Raw genomic sequence first — 24,577 nt, 5'->3', positions numbered from 1 at the left:
GTCTGTCTATCCATCCCTAAATCTATTTATCTCCCTGTCTGTCTATCCCTCTGTCTATCCATGCCTCAGTCTGCCTATCCATCCATCTATCTATCTATCTATCTATCTATCTATCTATCTATCTATCTATCTATCTATCTATCTATCTATCTATCTATCTATCTATCTATCTATCTATCTATCTATCTATCTATCCATGCCTCAGTCTGTCTATCCCTCTGTCTATCCATGCCTCAGTCTATCTATCTATCTATCTATCTATCTATCTATCTATCTATCTATCTATCTATCTATCTATCTATCTATCTATCTATCCATGCCTCAGTCTGTCTATCCATCTATCTATCTATCTATCTATCTATCTATCTATCTATCTATCTATCTATCTATCTATCTATCTATCTATCTATCTATCTATCTATCCATGCCTCAGTCTGTCTATCCCTCTGTCTATCCATGCCTCAGTCTGTCTATCTATCTATCTATCTATCTATCTATCTATCTATCTATCTATCTATCTATCTATCTATCTATCTATCTATCTATCTATCTATCTATCTATCTATCCATGCCTCAGTCTGTCTATCCCTCTGTCTATCCATGCCTCAGTCTGCCTATCCATCCATCTACCTCTCTATCTATCTATCTATCTATCTATCTATCTATCTATCTATCTATCTATCTATCTATCTATCTATCTATCTATCTATCTATCTATCTATCTATCTATCTATCCATGCCTCAGTCTGTCTATCCCTCTGTCTATCCATGCCTCAGTCTATCTATCTATCTATCTATCTATCTATCTATCTATCTATCCATGCCTCAGTCTATCTATCTATCTATCTATCTATCTATCTATCTATCTATCTATCTATCTATCTATCTATCTATCTATCTATCTATCTATCTATCTATCCATGCCTCAATCTGCCTATCCATCCATCTATCTCTCTATCTTTCTGTCCATCCATCAATCCGTCTATCATCTATCTATCTATCTATCTATCTATCTATCTATCTATCTATCTATCTATCTATCTATCTATCTATCTATCTATCTATCTATCTATCTATCTATCTATCCATGCCTCAGTCTGTCTATCCATCAGTCAATCTGTCTATCCATCTGTCTATCCATCCATAAATCTGTTTATCTACCATCCATCAGTCTGTCTAGCCGTCTGTCGGTCTGTCTGTCGCAGTGAGAGTTAAAATAGTAAGGCATAGACACACAAGTGATACACAAGTACACACACAGAAGGAAACAATAAAGCCTGATAGCTATAAGTCGTCAGGGATGTTTTTCCATTATTGTTTTTTTTTTTCTTCATTCTTATTATTATTATTTTTTTTTATAGTTGTGTTCATTCCTGGGAAAGGGTGACTATTGTTTTTTTGGAACAGTGTTTAGTTTACACAGTTTCTGCTCCAAATGGCCCAGTGCCACTGATGAAGGAGTCAGAGCAGCCTAACCTAGTGGATGTAAACATCTCTGTCATCTCTATTCCTGCTCTGGATGGAAACAGATTGTAGATTCATTTTTTATTGCAGTATCAGCCCCCTTATTTGCTTGGATTTTATTTTGTTTATTTATTTGTTTATTTATTTATTTATTTATTTATTTATTTATTTTTCTCTGGAACCATTCTGGCCCTGGTCAAGCTCCATCTGACTTTACATGACTTTCCTGAAGATCTGATGGTGCTGTTGAGTGTTCATCTGGCCAGAGCTGTCCAGTTTGAAAATCAAGCCCTGGCTCCTGATGAGATTTTAAATATGGCACAAGATGTCACCACATGTTGTGAAAATAATAACCTTGTAAATTCTTCTCAACCACTGAAATCCTGGCGATTGTTGATGGGTTGTAAATTAAGACTTTACTTTTTTTGTGCCCAGCCAACAGTCTAAACTCGGAATGGTAGAAGTAACCAATGGGTTTGGCAGTGTAGTGTGAATGAATCAGAACCTTTCCTAAATATTTAAAGGAATAATTCACCCAAAAATGAAAATCCTGTCATTATTTACTCACCCTCATGTCGTTCCAAACCTGCATGCTGTTATTTTTTCCCGTAAAAAATAAGAGGAGAAATTTTGAAATTGAGCTGTACATAGTGACCACATCTGTCAAGCTCCCAAAGGAACAAAAAAAGTCCTATTAAAATGTGATATGACAGGCTTCAGGTCTACCTACCTGTTTCTTTCTCTCTCTTTCTCTGTCAGGAGAAAATCATTAATGCGTTGGCTCACCCCGGCGCCACCCCTACAGTTCAGACGCTGGTTGAGAAATGCAGGCTGATGATTTATAAGCACATGAGAAGAATACACCCTCAAATTCACTTGCACACACTCAACTACAGTCCTTTGCAAACATTCTGTACACACTGATAGACACACATTATCACATTTGCACACAAGCATTAAATTCTGGTATGATTAGAGTAAGACCTTTCTTAAAGGGGACAAATCCTACTTTTTATGAAACAGAGGTCCATTTCAATAAGGAAGGTGTTGCAAAAACAATGCACAGTGCAAAATCATGATGTCAAGCAAATGAGACCATGCAAATACACTACATTTCAAATGTTTGTGGTCTGTAAGATAATTTTCTTAAAAAAAAGCAATTAATTAACAATGCAATTAACAAAAATGTCTATTAAAAAACTTTTTATTCATCAAAGAATCCTAAAAAACAGCTGTTTTCAACATTGACATTTCAACATATGAACACAAGCATATTAGAATAAAGGATCATGTGACACTGAAGACTAGAGTAATAATGCTGAAAGTTCAGCTTTGCATCACAGGAATAAATTACATTTCAGAATATATTAAAATAGAAAACAGTTATTTTAAATTGTAATTATAGTTCACATTATTACTATTTTCCTGTATTTTTCGAACAAATAAATAGTGGTGAGCCATTTGGTGAGCATAAGAGTATAAAAGATTTCTTTCAAAAACTACTGACCTCAAAATTGTAATTGGTGGTGAATATGAATCTCTCTTAACCTTCTTTTATTCTCTTACTTTCTCATTCTTGGTCCTGTGAAGGATAACAGCAGAAAAAGTGGGTTGAAGAGAGAAAAAACAGTAAAGATTGGGTGGCAAATGTGTTTATTTGGATTGTGTGAGAAAAGGAAGTGGGCAAAATGAAGCCACTGTTCACACACACACACACACACACACACACACACACACACACACACACACACACAAAGGCAACTCAATGCCTTTCTTCCTGAGATCATTCCAGTTCTGTATTGTGCAATCTGGATTATTACTGAACATTTTTGTGTGTGTGTGTGTCTGTGTGTGTGTGTGTGTGTGTGTGTGTGTGTGTGTGTGTGTGTGTGTGTGTGTGTGTGTGTGTGTGTATTCTCTACGTTATGGGGACCAAATGTCCCCACAAGTATAGTAATACCAGTAAATTTTGACCTTGTGGGGAGATTTTTTTGGTGCTTATGAGAAAAACATCTTATAAATTATACAGAATGATCAATTTTGAAAATGTAAAAATGCAGAAAGTTTTCTGTGTTGGGTAGGTTTAGGTTTAGGGGACAGAATATACAGTTTGTACAGTATAAAAATCATTATGTCTATGGAATGTCCCCATAAAACATGAAAATCCAACATGTGTGTGTGGACATGTAAGTAAAGTGTGTTAGACCTTTCACTCACACACAGCCACCAGCTCCTGTCCCGAGTCCCTAGCAAACATCCTGCTTTAACGGTGGAATCCTGCAGGGTCATGGCAGAGGTCAAAGGGCACGAGCATGTGCGTATTTGTGCTTGCAGTCCTAGTGATGTTTTTTTTTTTAAATGAAAATGGTGAATGACTTAGGACTCTTTAAATGAAGAGTTTTGAGTAGCATGTTGGAAAAACTATTTCAGTCCTCTCATGGCTAAAACTTTGTCCAGGCCAGTTTTAGGGTGGAAGAACTTTGATTGAACTGTACCAAACACACACACTCGCTCGCTTACAAACACATGCACATACACTGCTGAGGTGCTGACAGCAAGTGGGCACTGAAGGTCTTGCCCACCGTCTTCCGCTGGTTATAAATACTGTGATTAAATATTAGCTTTTGAGGTGAAGTAACCTTCATGAGCTGCTGCGTTTCCTCTTTTGCTCTGTTTTTATAGTTTTCTCTCTGTCTTTTCCCTTACAGTTCAAGATGTAGTTTGACTGTGGCAGGTGGAGTCATGTTGGTAGGAGGGATGGACAGGCTATAAGGAGAACCGGAACTTTTCCCTTGACTTGAGGGCCAGCTGTCAAAACTTGTTTAAATATACAAAGCAAATATAGAAAGATTTAAAGGAAGAAAACGTTCTGAAGCTGACTCATTTACTTCTCACTCCACAGGGGGAATTCTGTCATTATTTTCAAATTATGTCCTCATGTCTTCAAATTGGCAAAAGCACCATAAAAGTATAAAAAATTATCCATATGACTCATGTAGTACATTTCTAAGTCTTCTAAAGTCATACAGCTTTGCGTAAAAACTCAAATTCAAGTCGCTTTGCACTGATAATCTGCTGCAACTGGTGCATTGAGTTTGTGAACTGGATCAGTTTAGTTTGTGTATTATATATTCAGACTGCACAGCAGAACCCCCAGTGTTAAATTAACACTTCTCAGAGTTTATTTGAGTCCACGCTAAAGAGTGTTAAAAATGAACTCTGCAGCAGTATTGAAGTTAATGAGATAAAGTGATTAAATGAGTGATGATTGAGCATAAGTGAAGAAACCTGGGGTCCTGTCCATGCGGCGCCAGGTGCGACGCAAGTGTTTTTTGCCTGATGCAGTTATTATTTTCATGTCCTGCACCACATTGTTTAAAAAGCATATGCATTTGTGCGCCGATGGGCGTGCTGGTCTGAAAACGAGGTGTGTTCAGGTGCATTGTTACTATTTTTAGGCAACTGAAATAGATTGCGCCATTGACCAACTGAAACCTGGTCTGAAGTCAACGGCATAATATTTGTTTTGTTATTTAAAGACTAGTGCGCTATTTAAAGAGCATTAGTAATATGCGCCTATATGCAGGTGCACAGCATGCGTCCGCTCTGCTTATTACACACACAGGGACGTGCAGCAGCACGCAAACATGCAAAATATTAAAAATAAAAGGATTACAATGTAAAAGATTATTATTGTGTGCATAAAGATAAAAATGCTTTGGTGGAATCCGGTTTTTCCGTAGACGGTCTGCTTGCGCGCTTTAACCTCGTGCGCGAGCAGATCCATTACCTTACTAGAGAAGCGTTCAGTTTTTCCACTTGCAAATTCCGCCATGGCGCAAGCGCAACTGGCTTTTAAAGGGAATGGGAGATGAGACTTTGATTGGTTTATTGCATGTTACGCCCAAAACACACTCATTACTCATTAAGAGAATAGGGACAACCCTTTTAGACCATGTGCCAGGCACGCTGACCATTTTTCCTGTCTTTAAACTAGCAAAAGTGGATTCAGACACACCCTAAGTGCACTTGCGCCATGCACTTAGATCGTTAAAATAGGGCCCCTGATGTTAATAAGCAGAATCGCTGAATGAAAGTCACCATTATGGTGATCAGTTTTAGCTTTAGTTGCAACCTGGTCTCACGGGAAAGACGTACACATGGGCACGTTTTCGCGAGACACAAAATTAAGTAATGGTCTATACGTCTCGCTGCAGTTTCCGACAGAAACGAACGCTAGAGGTGGTGAAACGTCAATAATCGATGACGGCCGGGGTCGGATTATAGATGAATAAAGACTTGTTTTGACGTCTCCTCACGCAATATGATGTTATGACTTAGTTACAGCAGCCAAGCACCATCTAAGACTAAAAGTGTCAAGAGTCAAGAGCCCAACTAAAGCAAATACTGATCACCATAATGGTGACCTAAAAGGTGACTCTTTCGTTCATTGATTCTGCTTGTTAACAGCAGGTGTTCATCACTAATGGTCAGTCATCACTCAATTAATCACTTAATCATCTCATACTTTAACTTAATTACTTAATTATCTCATTTACTCATTTATGGGTTAAATATGGACAAACCCAGCGATTGGGTTGTTTTGACCCAGTGGTTGGGTTACATGTTTGACCCAATCAGCTGGGTAGTTTTATTTGACTCAACTATTGTTTGAAAATTACTATATTGCTTACTTAAAATGAACTGAAAATTAACATTTATTAATGTAACATTTATTAATATTTTAAAATTCTCTAAAAATTATACATATATAATCTCAACTAATTAATACAGCTGGCTATGGACTGGTACAGATCATAGGCTGTATTTTTTGTTCCAGTCCATCCCTGGTTGGTAGAGGTGTGCAAGATTAGAGGTGTCCTGATCCACGTCCAGCTGTTTTATGTTTGTTTGCTTTTCAGATTATCTTTCTCCCACTTTTGCTATCTGACTCTTTCCTCACTGAAGAAAACAGCTGCATTATGTCAGAACAGATGTGTAAAGACTAAAGTGTGTATGTTTGCTTCAGTGTATGATCACCAGCTCTTTGTAAACCCTCAGGTTGAGGGAGAGACAGAAGTAGAGAGAGAATCGAAATGCACATAGACACCAGAATACTGTCTCTTTCTCCAGTCACAGTGACATCATTAAGGGTCACTGGGTTAGCCGGGGAAGGTTCCAGAAAAAAGGCCCACTTTAATGTTAACCGTAATTAATAAGCTTGAGTGTGTGTGTGTGTGTGAGAGAGAGAGAGAGAGAGAGAGAGAGAGAACTTGTGACGAGCTGTTAAGAAAGCTTGTGTTTGAAGAAGAGATTGGGGAGGGTTTTTGGAAAAGGCTGTTTTCAGTTGAAGGACATCAATGGTTGCTGGTGAAAAAAGAGCCTCATTGAAATTCATGGCTTAGTACCTATAGCATTGTGCATTTGGAGAGAGATTGAAAGTCTGACAGATTTCAATTAAAATGGCATTTACAAGAGATGGGAAAAAGGGGGCCTGTGGCTGTGTTTGTGTATGTGCGCTTATATATAGGTAGCTGGTTTTTACTGAAATTCGTTTGTTACATAAAATGATAGACTTTTCAAACTTTGCCACACAAGCTAGTAACCAATATTTTACTGTAACTTTGGAGAACAGTTAAATAACTTCCTGTTAGCAAGACTATTACAGTTGTTATATTGTAATCATTTTTAAAATTAAGTATGGGGAACAGTTCTCACTTTTAACTAGTTGCTTATGAGATTGCATATTACTAGAATATTGGCTGTTATTAGTACTTACAAAGCACATATTAATGCCTTATTGTGCATGACCTTATTCTACATCCCACAGGCTGAACACCGTTACTGGCAAACATCATTTTGGCTGCGTGAGATTTTCCAGCTTTGTTGTTGTTGAGCAACCGAAGCGTGAGCTGTTAAAGCTCCGCCCTCTTCTGGAAAGCAGCAGCTCATTTGGATTTAAAGGGACACACACAAAAGTGTGTTTTTGCTCACACCCAAATGGGGGAAATTTGACAAGCTATAATAAATGATCTCTGGGGTATTTCAGGCTGAAAGTTCACAGACACATTCTGGGGACACCAGAGACTAGTATTACATCTTGTAAAAGGGGCATTATAGGTCCCCTTTAAGCCACTGGGATAAAACAAAAGTTTTCCACCCTTATAAAGAGTTGTCGGAAATGGAAGCTGTCTTCAGAGGTCTTTATTTCATATTTATCCACATTCAGAGCTACAAAGACAGGTTCCATCCTATTCTCTCCATCTATGGACATCTGAGACTGCTTTGTCGGGCCAGAAGAAATGCCGGGTTAAGCTGTACTGTAATTGGTGTATAAATTATTATACCTTAGAGACTTTAAAAGGTGGCTTCCCTTTTGACATTGCATTTGGGGCTTTTAGAGCACTTATTTTAAGTGGTGGGTTTATGGGTAACAGAGTGCATGCACACACAGAGTGTATACTGATATTGAACACAGGTATGTGCATGAGCCTGCTGTCTTTTTCCCTCACAAGCACTCACTTAAAATTTCCCATAATTGCCATTTTCTCTCACATTTTTCTTTAGTGCTGCTGTGGATATACACAAATGAAGGAATGACCGTCTGAGGTAAAAGGGGTCAATATTTTGTTCCCTTTCCTCTCTGTGTTCTTGTGACAGCTGTATGGCATATTTAAAACTTTAGCCAGGCAGAAGGTCTTATTTGATCTGCAACACTTACAGTTAAAACCCCACCAAACCCTGTGCAGCCCCAATCTCACACTATATTAGTCTGCCAATCACTCACCTAAAGTAATGATGTTTAAAATGTTTCATAGTACTTCACACTCTCACACTGTTGGGTGAGAAATGTGGCAGATCTCTTTGTCGTTTAAAGGTTTGATGACCTCTCCAGAGTCCACGTTAATTAGGCACATCAAGGTGTACTCTGGGATGCCGACAGAAAAGCAGCCCACTTTAGGCTCTGTCCTGAGAGCACTTATTGCTTCTGAAGAGGCTACAAAGGGGGCAGAGATGCAAGAACCCGCCATGTTTCCACGGAGACTTGCTTTTGTGTACATACACATTCTTTGCTCATTGTTTGGCCTGAAGATGAGGAGGATGTCCATTAGAGAAGCCCAACAGTTCCTTTCTGTCATTCCTTGTCTGCCTCTTTTATTCCGGGCTTTTATGTTATCATTTTGTTTAGGAAACTTGGAGGATTCGGTGATGGTGAGAGATGCTGTGTTAGATAACTGTTATACTCTACTTATCAGATCAGAGAAAAAGGAAAGAGCAAATTGAAAATTTGTCATTTCCTGAATTGAAAATTCTGTCATTTTATGCTACGTCATGTCAGTCCAAAACCCGCATGACTTTCTGCCAGGAAACATAAAAAGAATATATAGTAAAGCCAAACAAAACAGACAATAAAACAGTAGTATGATAATATTAAAATGCCAGGGAGTAGAGATACGTTTTCAATTTTGATTTAAAAATGGTAATGGAAGGTGCAAGGCGGATGTCCGGAGGGAATTGGTTCCATAGACCGGGGGTGGCAACTGAAAAAGCTCAGATTTTAGACGGGAGTGAGGGATAGATAAAAGAGCCCTGTCTGAAGATCTTAAAAGTCTGGAAGATGACAGAGGAGAAAGAAGATCTTTAAGATAAAATGGAGCTTGATCATTAAGATCTCTAAGAGCTTTAAAAACAAACAACAGAATTTTAAACTGAATTCTAAAATGGATCGGGAGCTAATGAAGCGAAGTTAAAATTGGGTGACATGATCTTATTTCGTTGTCCCGGTCAGCAGCCTTGCAGCTGCATTTTATACCATCTGGAGGCTTTCAAGTGATGAATGAGGAAGACCCAGATACAATGAGTTACAACAGTCTAAGTGCAAGGTAATAAAAGCATGAATAACTTTCTCCAAGTCTTGGAATGACAAAAATGATTTAAGTTTGGAAATAATCCGCAATTGATGAAAACTATTCTTAACAACAGAATTAATTTGTTTGGAAAAACATAATTCTGAGTCCAGGATGACCACAAGGTTCCTAACCTGGTAGGAAACTGAGGGGAAATGATTACCCAGCTCCTTAATCAAGTCACCTTTATTTATATAGCGTTTTTTTTACAATGCACATTGTGTAAAAGCAGCTTTACAGTGATAAAAGGTAAATAATTTTGGCTGTACAGCAGCTCTTAAAGAAAATGGTGTCATTGTCCATCTTAAATAAATTCAGTATTGATTCATTCCGTTGTAAAACAATCAATAGTTTTTAATGTAGTTTGCATACAGTGGTGTCAATGCAGGCAGATCAAAATCATTGTTGAATATCAAGTGTCCCCAACTAAGCAAGGCAAAGGTGACAGCAGCAAGGAACCCAAACTCCAACAGGTGACATCAGGTGACAAACAGGTGATAAAAATGGAGAAAAACTTGGGAGAAACCAGGCTCAGTCGGGGGGCCAGTTCTCCTCTGGCCAACAGCGAACAGTGTATGATTATGATTCAGGCAGCTTTACAGGTCATAATCCTGATTGGGTTTGCAACAGTCAAAATATTTAGACCAGTTCCATGTAGATCGTATTCATCACACCGGTATGGGATGGTTTATTGGGAATCTGTTCCACTAGCTGTCGTGTCAGTGAGGCCTTCAAAGGGGATGATCTAGTTGACACAATCTCTGCTGACACTTAATGAGATTACTCGTTAATTTTGGGGGACCAAAAACAATTATTTCCATTTTGTCCTTGGAGAAAGTTATTTGATAACCATTCCTTGGATGAATGGAATCACCAGCTTTCAATGGCAGATACAGCTGTGTATCATCTGCATAAAAATGAAATTAAACATTGTGCTTCTTAAATGGATGCATATATAAGTTAAAAAGAAGCGGACCCAAAATAGAGCCCTGAGGTACTCCACTAATAACAGGAGCAGAAGATGAGGAGAACTTACCAACTCTACAGAAAAAGACCTGTCTTATATACAGAAAATTATATATATATATATATATATATATATATATATATATATATATATATATATATATATATATATATATATATATATATATATATGTATACACTTGTAATTCCGTGCAATTACATTTAATCATTTAATCCTTCAAAAAAGAACCATAAAATCACCAAAAAAAAAAGTGGTCCATATGATCAATTTGTTGAGCCTTAGAGCTGAACTGAAGAAACATCATTCTGATTCATGAACTGGATCAGCTGATTCATTGAAATTAGAACAATACTATTCGTTCATGATATAGCAATGCTTGATTTATAAGAGTAGTGACTTAAATTTTGGTCTATTTTTCACACGTAGTCGACATATGCTGTCGGAAGATTTTGAATATAGTGCAAGTTGAATGGATCACTTTTATGACACTTTTAGGGGTCATTTTTCCATTCCACTGCACTACTTTTCCATTGCATTTTAATGTAAACACATCCATACAAGATGGACTGTTACGCTCACGTCTCGAGCTTAAGTTAAAAGAAGTTCAAAAACGCATCTCTAGACTATTGTCTCGTGTTTTTAACAGCAAAAATGTGCCCCCCCCCATTTACAGCTTGAAATCTCTTTACAGTTTGAAATTTAGAAATAATAATAAATGAGTTCAAATTAAATAATAATTATAATAATAATTATATAGCAAAAATCAATCAGTATGTACTTCATAATTTCTCTTTTTGTCTTCCCTGGAAGAAAGAAAGCCATACGGGTTTGGAACGGTATGAGGGTGACTAAACGATGACAGAATTTTCATTCGTGGGTGAATTATTCCTGTGGGTGAAACAGGAGGAGAGATTTTGCAATCTCAGAAGAAAATAGGGAAAAATGAACGAGGAGAAAAGGATTGTAGATGTTTGCTGAGCATGTTGTCCATGGAGAGAGTCTTTGTGTGTGCTTCCACAGGTCAGCCGGTGTCAGTGTTGTTCTCTGTGTGAAAAAGGGTCCTGTGGCAGAAACATTAAACTAATTTACACCACTCATAAAAATCACACGCTCATCTCCAGGAGCCTGTCAGAGGAGTGTTTGTAATGGGAGATTACTTGACTGTAACTCAGGTTTCTCTCTTTCTTTTTGTCTTTCTTTTGGTAGATGGGATGAACTGTATGAATAAAGAACATGGCTGTGCCCATATCTGCAGAGAGACTCCCAAAGGCGGTGTGGCGTGCGAGTGCCGTCCAGGATTTGAGCTGGAGGAAAATCAACGTGACTGCAAATGTATGTACCAACTTAACAAAATAATTATATAAATATCATTGATCCCTCTATCTCTCCTAAAAATAAAAAATGTACTTTGTTAGTTATGTAACCCCTAACCTGAATATATATTATTAATAAATTGCTCACCAGCCACTGTGGCTAGTGGTTTTCCAAAATTCAACATTTTCACTGGTCACAATTTTGACATTTATACCATGGGGAAAACTGCCATATAGATACTTATTATCTTAGATATTATCTCATAATTTGGCAGCAGGTATATTAGGCTGCTGTCACTTTAAGACCTTTCTTTCTCAACTGTTTATGTTCATTTAAAACATAACTGACTGTGTTTACATGAACACTTGCCAAGACCAGCATTTTGGCATTATTTTGTGTGTATTTGACTGTTTACGTGCAAAAAAAACGAACGTACTACTAAGAGGCGGCTTTATGTGCGCGTGAGCACAAAATCTGTGAGAATGAGTAAAATTATGCACAGCACGCGCAATCCCAGGCCACATTTGGTGAGTTGGCGGCTGTTAATGTAGAAAACGTTATACATACATTTTTGTCAATGTTAATTAAGCATTACACAGAAGTAATCAATTTTGTTACTGATGTCACTGTAGAAATACCCTTTCGTAGACTGATTATTTTATTCTGCAACTGAAAGTGTCTGATAATCTCAACGTGTGTCAGATGGATCTCAACATGGCAACCTCTTTATTGAACCTTATGTAGAATAAAAAAGTTTTTTCTAGAACACCGTCATGACTGGATGTGAGTGTACATCATTTTTCAAAAGCACTATTAATTTCTTCAGGTCTAAACCTTTTTAGTAAAGGATGTACGTTTAAAATGACCACATTATAATTATAATTAATGTAGCTGCAAATTATAATGTCATCATGTATGTATTGATCTCATTCGAGTTAACGACACTTGTTTAGATTCTTTTCAAGTGGTATGAAAAATCCCTAAGTTTTTCCATTTGGCCACAAGTAGCTTCTGTATATACATCTCAAATAAAAACAGCTGGTGGCATCAAAGCTAAACAACAGGTTTACAGATTGATTTTAGTCTGTCCTCTAATACTGATCTCCCCTTAAACAAACCACCTTAGCCACTGAACTGTCAAGGACATATAAGTTATAGTGCTGTGGCTCTGGCCTGAACATCTGGAGAACTTTCATCTACGATTTGTCATTCTTCTATTTTTAATACTAGTGGGAAAATCAAAGTCCTTGAAACCCCTGTTCGTCCAAGTATTGCACAATGTAGGCGTATTAGATGTGGAATATCTGGACAGTCTCTTTGTCCAACCAAAGGCCTTTGACATCTACAAAAGATATTGGATGTGTTTTGTCCTCTCTTGTTAAGCCTATTTATTTTGCTACACTCTTAAAAATAAAGGTTATTTATCGGCATTGATGGTTCTATAAAGAAGCTTTAACATCCATAGAACACTCTAAAAATGCTGGGTTAAAAACAACCCAAGGTGGGTTGAAAATGGACAAATCCAGCAATTGGCTTGTTTTAACCCAGCGGTTGGGTTAAATATTGGCCCAATGTGCTGGGCAGTCATTTAACCCAACTATTCTTTAAAAATCACTATATAGCTGCCATAAAATGAACACAAAATAGGTTGGATGATAATTTACAACATACTTTGGGTTCATTTTAAACAAGCAATACAGTGATTTTTAAACAATAGTTGAGTTAAATGAAACTACCCAGCAGGTTGGGCAAGCATTTAAAACAACCCATTTTCTGGGTTTGTCCATTTTCAACCCAAATTGGGATGTTTTTAGCATTGCTGCAAACCCCTCTTTTGCTACCTTTATTTTTAAGAGTGTAACTATACAAGATTATATACGTTTTATTTAGCATTTTTTTTATTCCCCATCTGTCCATGACTGAAGTGTATATGTGTACCTTGATTAAGGGGGTGTCCGTGGTGGAACACTTTTCTTTTTAGCCCTCCTCACAGTTCTTGTGTGTTGCCAGTGACATGTAACTATGGAAATGGTGGTTGCCAGCACACGTGTGATGACACCGACGTGGGGCCCGTGTGTGGATGTCATCAGAAATATGCCCTGCATTCGGACAGCAAGACCTGCATTGGTAAGTCACTTTCTCTCTTACACACACTGCCTGGTCATTTATATACAATTAGCTTTTCTAGCAAAGTTCTTCATGGAAACCTCAGCCTTGTCGTGTTTACACAATGGCCGTGAGGGAGAGAGTGAGGTGAGTGAGTTTTACCAGGGTTATAAGTGCAGGGCTGTTTCTGACAGATTGGACAGAGTGTTTGTTGAAGCAGTTTTTGTAGGCCGGTCGAGAGAGGTCCATATCATGGTTTCTGCACCGAGAGTCTCGGTATGCTGCGCGCTGCGGTGAGAGAGTGCATTGGGTTCTGGCACGACGAACCCCAAAGATTGGCCTCACGTCTCAGAGACGAACACCCCACACACCAGCCCATGTGGCATCCAGGAACGAACTGCTTCCTTGTGGTTCGGGGATGTATAAACATACGCATATCAATTGTAGCGTGCTCCACTCATAAAGCAAAAACTTTAAACGGATAGTTTGCGCAAAGATGAAAATTCTGTCATCGTTTACTTACCCTCATATTGTGCCAAACCCGTATGACTTTCTGTCTTCCATGGAACATGAAAGGAGATTTGCACGTCTCTTTTCCAGATAATGAAAATTAGTGAAACCTGTTGAGCTACAAACATAAAAGCACCATAAAAAATAGTCTCAGATCTCAATTGTGTTCACAAATGAATCAGATGTGATCTTAACGCTCCATATTTGAATCCACACAAATGCAAATGAGATTTGCTTTTTCTAGGGATACATGGTAGATTGTATAGGTTGCTTATTATATTGCACATTTCTGCCTATTTTTACACACTGTGTTAAAAGCAACCCAAGCTGGGTTGAAAATGGACAAAGTCAGTGATTGGGTTGTTTTAACCCAGTGGTTGGGTTAAATGTTTGACCAATGTGCTTAAAATGAACCCAAAGTAGGTTGGGAATTAAAAATCACACACATAATTACTAGAGGCAACAATAATAATCAAAAGGTGAGCATTTATTAATTAGCAATTTAATAAATGTTTATTGTTCACTCTAAAAAATGCTGCATTAAAAACAACCCAAGTTGGGTTAAAAATGGACAAACCCAGCAATTGGGTTGTTTAAACCCAGCATTTGGGTTAAATGTTTGCCCAACCTGCTGGGTAGTTTTATTTAACCCAACTATTGTTTAAAAATGACTATATTGCTCACTTAAAATGTGTTGGAAATTAACATTTATTAATATGCTTAATAAATAATAATTAAATAATAAACATGCTTATTAATAAATGTTCACCTTTTGATTATTAGTTTTATTTTGATAAAGAATATTTGGGTTAAATAAAACTGCCCAGCAAGGTCAAAGCAACCCAATCACTGGGTTTGTCCATATTTAACCCAGCTTGGGTTGTTTTTAACCCAGCATTTTTAGTGTGTTTAATTACTATTCATTAAACATATTAATAAATGTTAATTTCCAACATTTGGGTTCATTCTAAGCAAGCAATACAGTCATTTTTAAGCAATAGTTGAGTTAAATAAAATAATACCCATCAGGTTGGGCAATTATTTAACCCAACTGCTGGGTTAAAACAACCCAATTGCTGGGATTGTCCATTTTCAACCCAACTTGGGTTGTTTTTAACCCCAGCATTTTTATGTGTACAATTAGATTACCTTTGCTGTCTTAAAATGTGCACTTAAACTTAATTATTTCTTTTACTTTACTTTACTTTTTTAAACCATAAGATCATTTTTGGTGTATCAGTATCGGCCAGAATTTTATTATCTGTGCATCCCTACATTTTGTATGTGGAAAAGAGAAGTGAATATTTTATCTAAAACAATTAAGGGCTGCATTTGCATTTGCGTACATTCAAATATGACAGATTTGACATCAATGACAATAGCGGGAAAAGAAAACTCTGAGATCGACCTCGTGTTTCTCATCTACAAATCCCAGCCCATGAAAGCATCAAATCCTTGTGGTTCAGGGATGGTGGTAATTTGCAGTGCTTGCTTTAGCAGTTAGTGGCTAATTCAATGATGGAAAAGCCCATTAGTTCTGACACTCAGGGAGTGACACAGCTAATTTGGTCATTCATCTTCTCTTCTGGCTTTCATGCTCTCATTCTCTCACACACACACAGCTCCATTTGATTATTAGAGCAGACAATGAGACTTCTGATGTATCTTTGCTCTAGCAAAAGTAGCTGGAGAAAAGGGTGGGTTGGGTGAGAGAGAGATGTGTGTACTTGTGTCGGTTTGGGAAGATGTGCTTGATGATGGAAATTTCATTGCTGAACTCTCCGTGTGCAAAACACATTCATCATCCTGATAATGGTGGAAAAGCCAACCAGTCGGCCCATGGAGTTCTGCCATATTTGCTGAAAGGGAAAACTTTATACGCCATGCGGGTACGGCTGCATCCAGGGGCAATACTTCAGAAATGAAGAAGAAAAGGGTTTTTCTTTCTTTCTCAACTCACTCTTTCTTTTTGAAATTCAGGAAGACAAATGACACTGCAGGTAAGTTTAATTTTTATGCTTGTTTTCTTAGGGTGAACCTCATGACTTCTGCAGTGTTTGACTGGCTTTTACAATTTCTTATGCCAGCATGTGTGCTTAAGTTAAGGAAAAACTTCCAACGAGCATCTTTTTTTTTTTTTTTTTTATGTCATTTGGCTCTCATGAGTCTTTGCTGTCTCCTCAAACTCCTCAAACTGAAGGCCAGCTACCACATCATTAGTTTCTTTATGTTACGAGAGTTCATACACCCCAAGTTTGACATTTAGATCAGCTGGTATCATTACTCAAGCTGTGCGTAAGCATAAAACCTTCCAGACAGAGTGTGTGCGCATGAGCTGGGACTGAAACGTTGTAAATGTGAGGATAGAGACTTTGTAGTTGGTGTAGCAGGTGGGTTTAGTGGGCTCACATGGGCTTGTGAGCCAGTGAAGGGTCATCAGTCATGTGAAGCGCACAGGAAATACATTTACACTCGACTTACATTTACATTAACACTTTACACATGTTATATGTGTTTTACTGCACTGCAGTGTGACCAATCAGATCCTCACGCCCAGGCCAAGATATTCCAGTGGCTGACGTCAGAAGTATATTTAAAGGGTCACTTTTTTGTTTATGTTGTGCCAATCTGTCAGTCATCTCGGAATTAGTTGCATGGATGCAAAAGCTCATTATTTTTTGTCATACGTACCTGGTTGATTTGTCCGCAATCTAAATTGTCCAATAACAGGAAGTTTACCAAGATAAAATGAGTACTTTTAGGCTTGTCATGTGATCTCAAAATGGCAGCCCTCATGAGGTTTTTTATTATGCTACTGTTTTGTCTTTAATGTACAACCACATAAGATGAACTCAAATCATTCAGTTGAAACTAAATATTCTACTACTAGATTTTGTGCAAAATGTTGTAATGAAGTACACATTTCAAGGGATAGTTTATTCCAAAATAAAAATTGTCTCATTTACTCACCATCATGTCATTACAAACCTGTAAGATATTTTGAAGAATGTTTTTGTCCGTTGTTGTTCTGGACCCCGTTGGCTTTTATTGTATGAGATTTTTCAAAATATCTTTAGTTTTCTGAAGAAGGTAGTATTGTCAAAAGTACCAACTTCGATACCAAGCCGCTACTGCAATTTTTAAAAATATGACGCTTTGAGTGCTGTTGAGCGGATTTGTAAACACCTCTGATTGGCCATTGTGTTCACGCACTCAACAGACATGTCTGTGATTGGATGATCAACGCTTCAGAAACATGTTGCAATTAGACATCAGTGATGCTCTTCACTGAGCGCTTACACAGAGGCATACGTAGGGCCCTATAAAATCCGTTTTATTTTTTCCCAAATTCCGTTTTTTCCGTTTTAATTTTTCTGGATTCCGTTTTTTTTTCCATTTTATTTATTTTTTGACTCCATTTTAGTGGTTAAATTAAATTTTAGTAATCAAAAAGCATGTCTAATTAATTGAATTCTTAAAAACAACAATATTAATTAATTAAAAAATATATTTTTATGATTATTTTTTTTTTCTCCAGAAGTTCTGTTGTGTAATTAAATTTTTCTGGCAATCAAATGAACGCATACCATTTAATTTATCTTTTAATCATGAAGTTAAACTTTTTTGTCAAACAATGTGCTGCACAACAGAGCTTTACTGTTAAAATTACAAACATGGAAGAAACACTGAGATTATTGCTTAAAATATATTTTAATAATTTATTATTAAATTAATTTATCTAAATTCTACTGTACAACAGTAATATGTTTCTGTCAAGTTAAAGCAAACTTTTATTTTGACGGTTTGCCTAGAGCTTTGAGTTTCTCTGTGTTTATGACGGTAGTTTTATCAAACGAAGCGGTTAAATGCTGATGAAGTGACTTTCAGAGCAGCTCTGGAGATGAATTCGTGCGTTCATATAGTGAGGCGACAGAGGACGAAAACACTGCGAGCGTCGCACGAGCTTCAGCGTGTGTGCGCCCGCGCGATTATGTGTGTGGCGGTGTGAGGTAAATGAAACTGCGCTTCCGCATCATTCATTTCAGAGTCACACAAGCATGCAGGATTTTTGCGGTTTAATATTCAGTCACTAGTCTATATCGCGATTTAATTTACGTGTACTGACCTGCTTTTAATTCATTCATCAAAAATTTGGCAAATTCCGTGACATTCCGCTTTATATAGTAAATTCCGTTTTTATGACTGGATTCCGCGATTCCATGATCGCGGAAATTATAGGGCCCTACATACTAGAACGTTTGAAAGCGTTTCAAACGCTCCCGTGCGTTGATCATTGTAGCCAATCACAGACATATCTGTTGAGCGCGTGAACACAATGGCCAATCAGGTGTTTACGAATCCGCTATTCTTATTCCAATCCGCTATTGAATGTAATTAAGAAATAACATGACTGTGAGTAAATTATGACATAATATTGATTTTTGGGTGAACTATCCCTTTAAATAGTTATCATTTGCCATAATTTAAATGAACACGATACTGTTAAGCAGCTTTATTTTGTACGATTGTGTCCTGACCAATCATGTTTTGGGTTACACTGTCAACTGACACAGTACACGCACATTTCCACTGACCGCAGAAACATAAACACAAAAGTCTGTTTTGTACCTGCTGATTGCCGTACACTGGATTGGTTCGTCTCTCTCTGGCAGCTTAGAGCCCGGAGCCAAACTCTCTCCCGTCAAACTCAATCAACTCTTTCTTTCCAGCCTCCACGGAGCGACACCAAACGGCCGCGGGGACCAGAAGAGGAGTGTAGAGACTGCTCCCACCCCATCCCTGTCTCCCTCCTCCTTTCTTCCTCCTCTCTCTCTGTCTCCCTGGACCCTCGCTGTGGTCTGTGTGTTTAGCTGTGCTGTGTGGGTCTGGTCTTTCCCTGTGTTTAGCGCTCCTTTAGGATCCCCCTTTCGCTCGTGTCTCATGGGCTCCCTGCTCTTCCTCCTGCTTCTCTGGTGAAAGTTACTGATTGCCTGTCTTGTCTGCAATTTAAAGAGTGATTCTGACTGGAATAAAGTGGTTTATAAGCAAATCTACTAACGAATGCAAGAAAGAAAGGGTAAAACGGGTTAAACACACCTCTCAATTGCAGCCTGATCAGCGGTAGAGCCCCCACCAATCAGAAAACAACATCCCCTCTGACCAGCCAATCTGTACACCAGTCCCGCCCCCTGCCTGACCTCTCTGAAATCAGCCAGCCAGTGGCATCTTCTCGTCCTTGTCCCCCACAACAAGCATGAACCAACCCCCATCTGCAACCCTGAATAAAAAGAGTCACTAAACAATTCAAAACTGGCCTCCACTCCTCTCTCATCTGTCACTCTTTTTTCATTTAGATCGTCCCTCTTTCCTCCTCCTCGTGCCAGTTGCATGTTTTCCTTTGCCCTGCACTCTCGCTTTCTTCTTTTGCTCTTATCGGCTCACTTCCTGTCTTGTCACACTAACGCACGAGCTGTCATTCGCCTGCATGATTTTGTCCGTGTGAAATATCTTTCTATTTCATTGTTTTTCCTTCTTTATTGGTTAAAAATATTAATAGTAACCCCTGTGCTTTTTATGGTTACTGTAGTCACATTAGAGGTAGTGGATTATTGATTATTTTGTCCTTTGCTTATTTATTTATTTAATTTCTCTGTGACATCACACTCACTCCAGCCTCTGATTGGTGGAGTCCTCTAAAGAGGCCAGTCAGAGCCAAGTCTGTATACATGCAAATCATAAACACACAAATAGTCCAGACAGATTTCTGTAAACACGCACATTAGTCCAATCTGTGACTAAAGAGGGGAGGACAAACAGACTTTCAGTGCCTGATCTTAAAGGGAGTGTTCACCCAAAGTATGACGTCAAAAGGAGATGTTAGGAAGAATGTTCATGCTGCTTTTTTATTCCATACAATGAAAGTAAATTGGGATAAATGCGGTCAAGCTCCAAAAAAGCACCATAAAACTAGTCGGCTGACTTTTACGTTAAAATATGGCACATCATCAAATATGACATGTCATATTTGAATGTATGCAAACACAAATAAGATGAGTTTCAGCAAATAGCAGCTTAAATTTTGTCCCGTTCCTCACACAAAGTTATAATATGGCTTCAAAATTTTGACCTCGTAGATTCAAATATGGCACACCAGTACATGTTGGCCATGTCAATGACATTAAACCTGGTGTGATGCATCTTATCGCACCATATTTGAACGTATGCAAATGCAAATAATGGCACTTTTTCCACTCAGTATTGCATGGTACGGCTCACTTAAATAGTACCACCTCGGTTCCGGTTCCAAGCGAGCCGATATCAATCACTGATTGGTCAGAGAGAATCGTCACAACCAGCATCATTGGATTTGAAACACGAGACACCAAACCTGCTAGATTTAAATAGTCAGTAACAGCCACCGCAGTATCATTTGTTCGCACGACTTCTTTAAACGACTTGCTTTAAATAACGTCAAACGCAATTTCGAAAAAAAGAAATGGCTGTATCGTGGTCAGTAGATGAGGTGCAGACGTTCCTCTCATTGGTAGCCGAGGAGCAGATCCACAGCAGTAGAGGCAGCGCAACTATAATGATCACTCTATAATCCCACCCACTTTCTAAACTGCAGTGGAAAAGCAAACCAAAAGTAAAGCGAGCCTAGCCGTAATGTGCCGTGCCAAGCCGAGTTATATCACACAGTGGAAAAGCGCCATAAGATTAAATTATTATTTTCATCACACCACTGTCATATGACACCACTATCAACTCACATGGGCTACTTTTATGGTGCGTTTTTGTCTTCTTAGAGCCTAACAGTCTCTGTCCCCTTTCATTTAAGCAGCGTGAACATATCTAATAAAGCCAAACGGGTTAGGAACACCATGAACTGTCATTTTTGGGTGAACTGTCCCTTCAAGGCAAGCATCCACATCCTGATTGGCCCTCCACCCATTCAGGATTGGCCCAGAGCTCCGCCCCTTCCGCTCTAACACCAATTCTGTGCTTGTATGTGCATGCTCAGAAGCCATTACCCACCTCACAACACTCACCTGGCAAATCCCTATGCTCGGAAAGTGGTTTTCTGCATTGACTCGACTGTCCAAGCCAGTTGTAATGTGTTCCATAGACAAACAGGCAACCAGCGCTGCCCCAGACTCTGTCATTCATCCACCTCTCGGCATGCCCCACCTTCCTCTCATGGACCCCACCATGAGACCTCCATCCTTCCCATGTCATCTTCCTTTCAGCTCCGTCTCTGTCACCGAGTGTCCTGTTTTGTCGTCATCTCATTATCATGCAGTTTGTCTTTTGACTTGTATCCATTCTTCTTTTTCTGTATCCCTTGTCTCTCTCTCTCTCCCTCCTCCACTGCTCGTCCTCTCTGTCACTGAGGTAAACAAGTGGCCGTTTGATATGGAAGACGAACTACAACGGAAACAGCTTCTTATTGTCAGTCTCAGCCCCCCCCCCCATTCAATCCCTGTCCCTCTTTTGTTAAGCTCCTCCCATGTCCCCATGTTCGCCCTCCCCCCCCCTCTTATTTCGGGAGATCTTGATATACTTTTATTTATTCTATTTGTTCATGTGATTAACACTCTAACAGGGTTTTTTGCGCTTCTTCATGGCTTTACACCTCTTGGCTTTGGTTTGGGCTCAAACGCCAAGGTGGTCAGGCAGCCCGCGTCCAGGCGTCCACGTGTCGCCAGAGGCGGGTCGGCCTGTAGCGGGGCTGTCTGTGCGGGCGATGGACATTGGGCTTCTCATTAACCTACTCCTCCCTGTTTGTCCCCTGTCACTTGTGTTTTAGAGAAAGATGAGGCTGCAATTGAGAGCTCTGAATTCAATACCACGTCAGTAGCTGATGTGGACAAGCGGGTGAAACGTCGTCTACTTATGGGTAACTCTTTTCTTCCTCTTTCTATGTGTTGCCATGGCGCTTGTGCTTCTACCCCCTCGTTTCTTTCTGTCCTTTAGTTTGTTTGAGTTGCTTTCCTTTCCTTTGCCCTTCCCCCTGAGGTCAGTGGTTCGATATTTCTGTGTCTGACCCTCCTACAAATTAGAGAAATGTCCTTTCAAACATGACAAGGTTCCTTTTGCTCTCTCCTTAAACTGTCTTCAAAGCCGCCGCCTCTTCTCTCTTTTTGACAAAAACAACACAACTAACAACTGACCGCTTCCATCCACTCCCGTTTCCAAAGACGGCAACAAAAACAACACTGGATTGCTCTACACTGGATAATAAACCAATCCCCACTTTTCCAGTTAAACATTTCACTCTATGTCTTCAACTTTAGCTGTAATTGGACCGTTTTAGACAATGATTAGTTGAACTGGAGGAACATTTGTGGGCTGAATACTGAACAAATAATGGCCAGATAATTTTATGGAGGAAGAATGACATGAGGGTTGGTCCAGACCGTTCCACATCATAAGATGCTGTGGGCTGTGGTGAACCACCGCAGAAGTTGCCTGACATCATTTTTTACGCTCTATTAATAGTATGTGTTCTTAAAAATTAAACACCACATTTACCTTCTGTCATCTGCACTCCATAAACTTAGCGTCTGTAAATTTGCTCACCGTTAGAAATGTCTCCACGCTCTCCCTATTTTAAAGTTAACATGAAATGACAAACCTGTTTTACTTTCGTAATGTTCCGATTAAACACGATTCTATGAGAAAAATGTAGGGTTTGATTTTAACAAATGGTCATGAGAAAATGGGTGTTACATACCAAAATGGACACTTTTTTTTTATCATGTATATGTTGCATACAAAAAAATGCAATGCTTTGTTACTACCAAATGGTTGACAATGGAAAGATGTGTATTTCTTGACCCCTTGACTGAAAAAGAGAGTTGTAGAGGCAAAGCGAGCTTTTCTATTGGACAGTTTTTAATATAATAATAGTGTGCATTGATGAATCGTTCACATTAAAGTGTTAGTTCACCCAAAATTTACCCATTTATTCAACACCCAATAATTACTCACTCTCATGTCGTTCCAAACCTGTAAGACCTTCGTTCATCTTCGGAATTCATATTAAGATATTTTTTGATGAAATCCTAGAGCTTCTGACCTCCCTATACATAGCAATGTCATAACCACTTTTGAGGCCCAGAAAGGTAGTAAAGACATTGTTAAAACAGTCCATGCAACTAGTGGTTCAACATTTTGCGTGCAACAAACAAACAAAAATAACGACTTTATTCAACAATTTCTTCTCTTCCCTGTCAGTCTCCTACGCTGTTGACGTTGTAAACGCTTCCGGGTTCTATACGTCAGAACGGCGGCTCATTATTGGCCAGCTCCTGCATCAGTGTACGGCATCGCACAATACTGAACCGGCGTTTACAACGTCAACAGCGCAGGAGACTGACAGGGAAGAGAAGAAATTGTTGAATAAAGTCGTTATTTTTGTTTTGTATTCTCGTAGGTTGAACCACTGTAGTCACATGGACTATTTTAACAATGTCTTTACGACCCTTCTGTGCCTTGAAAGCAGTGATAATGTTAATAGTGATAATGTAGTCTATCAGTTGGACAGAAAGCTCTCGGATTTCATCAAAAATATCTTAATTTGCGTTCCGAACGAAGGTCTTACTGGTGTGGAACGACATGAGGGTGAGTAATTAATGACAGAAATTTCGTTTTTGGGTGAACTAACCCTTTAAGGCCAGGAACATATATTCTGAAAGTAAATAGGGCCAATTTTGATTTTGTGTTGACTTTAATGTGTCTTTAATGGGGGAATGATTGTTTCAGGGTGCGGAACAGAAATGCATAATAACTTTTTAGTTTCCAGTCCATCTGCTACAGTTAGCTCTCCTAAGAGAGAGAAGATAATTCACACAGACTCGAACCTCAGAAATATATCAGCCATTTAGCCATTTATCCTTGAATTCATGAACCAAAGCCAAGATGTGGTCAGATCTGCCTTTGTATGGCAGAAAAACTGTTTGTAAAGTATTTGGGAGGACAGACCAGACACCTTTTTTGAACTATGGGGTATAGAAGGCTAGTTTTTTTGGTTGTGGCTAAAGAATATAAGTATGTTTTTATCATATAAGTGGTGAATTATTATTATGACTTAAAAATAAGTTATGTTTGTGACAAAAACAATTCTAGATTTAGCCAACTTATAATCAATCTCTCACTACTGGTTGCTTTTGACAGTTTTAGGTACACCCAGGAACCTGAAGATGCAGATTTTTTTTTTTTTTTTAACTGTCTTTCACCCTTTATCACTTTCCTTGATTTTTAGTGTCTTTGGTTTATGAATTACTTT

At 38.6% G+C, this 24,577-nt stretch overlaps 1 protein-coding gene across 4 annotated transcripts in view; it reads left to right on the top strand.

The window, feature by feature from the left end:
* The window catches only part of scube1 (signal peptide, CUB domain, EGF-like 1), a 101,546-nt gene that overhangs the window by 43,835 nt on the left and 33,134 nt on the right, over positions 1-24,577 (top strand). For 2 of the 4 annotated variants that reach the window (XM_048157190.1, XM_048157191.1), the window contains exons 5-7: positions 11,566-11,691; positions 13,684-13,800; positions 22,097-22,186. In XM_048157190.1, the coding sequence (XP_048013147.1) occupies positions 11,566-11,691; positions 13,684-13,800; positions 22,097-22,186 (333 nt within the window). The remainder of the gene's footprint in view (positions 1-11,565; positions 11,692-13,683; positions 13,801-22,096; positions 22,187-24,577) is intronic. The other 2 variants (XM_048157192.1, XM_048157193.1) reach the window with 1 other exon arrangement.

This window comes from Megalobrama amblycephala, linkage group LG14 (assembly GCF_018812025.1).
Source record: "Megalobrama amblycephala isolate DHTTF-2021 linkage group LG14, ASM1881202v1, whole genome shotgun sequence".
NCBI classification, from domain to species: domain Eukaryota; kingdom Metazoa; phylum Chordata; class Actinopteri; order Cypriniformes; family Xenocyprididae; genus Megalobrama; species Megalobrama amblycephala.
The sequence above is the reverse complement of the archived record's forward strand: the minus strand, read 5'-3'. Positions and strand labels throughout refer to the sequence as shown.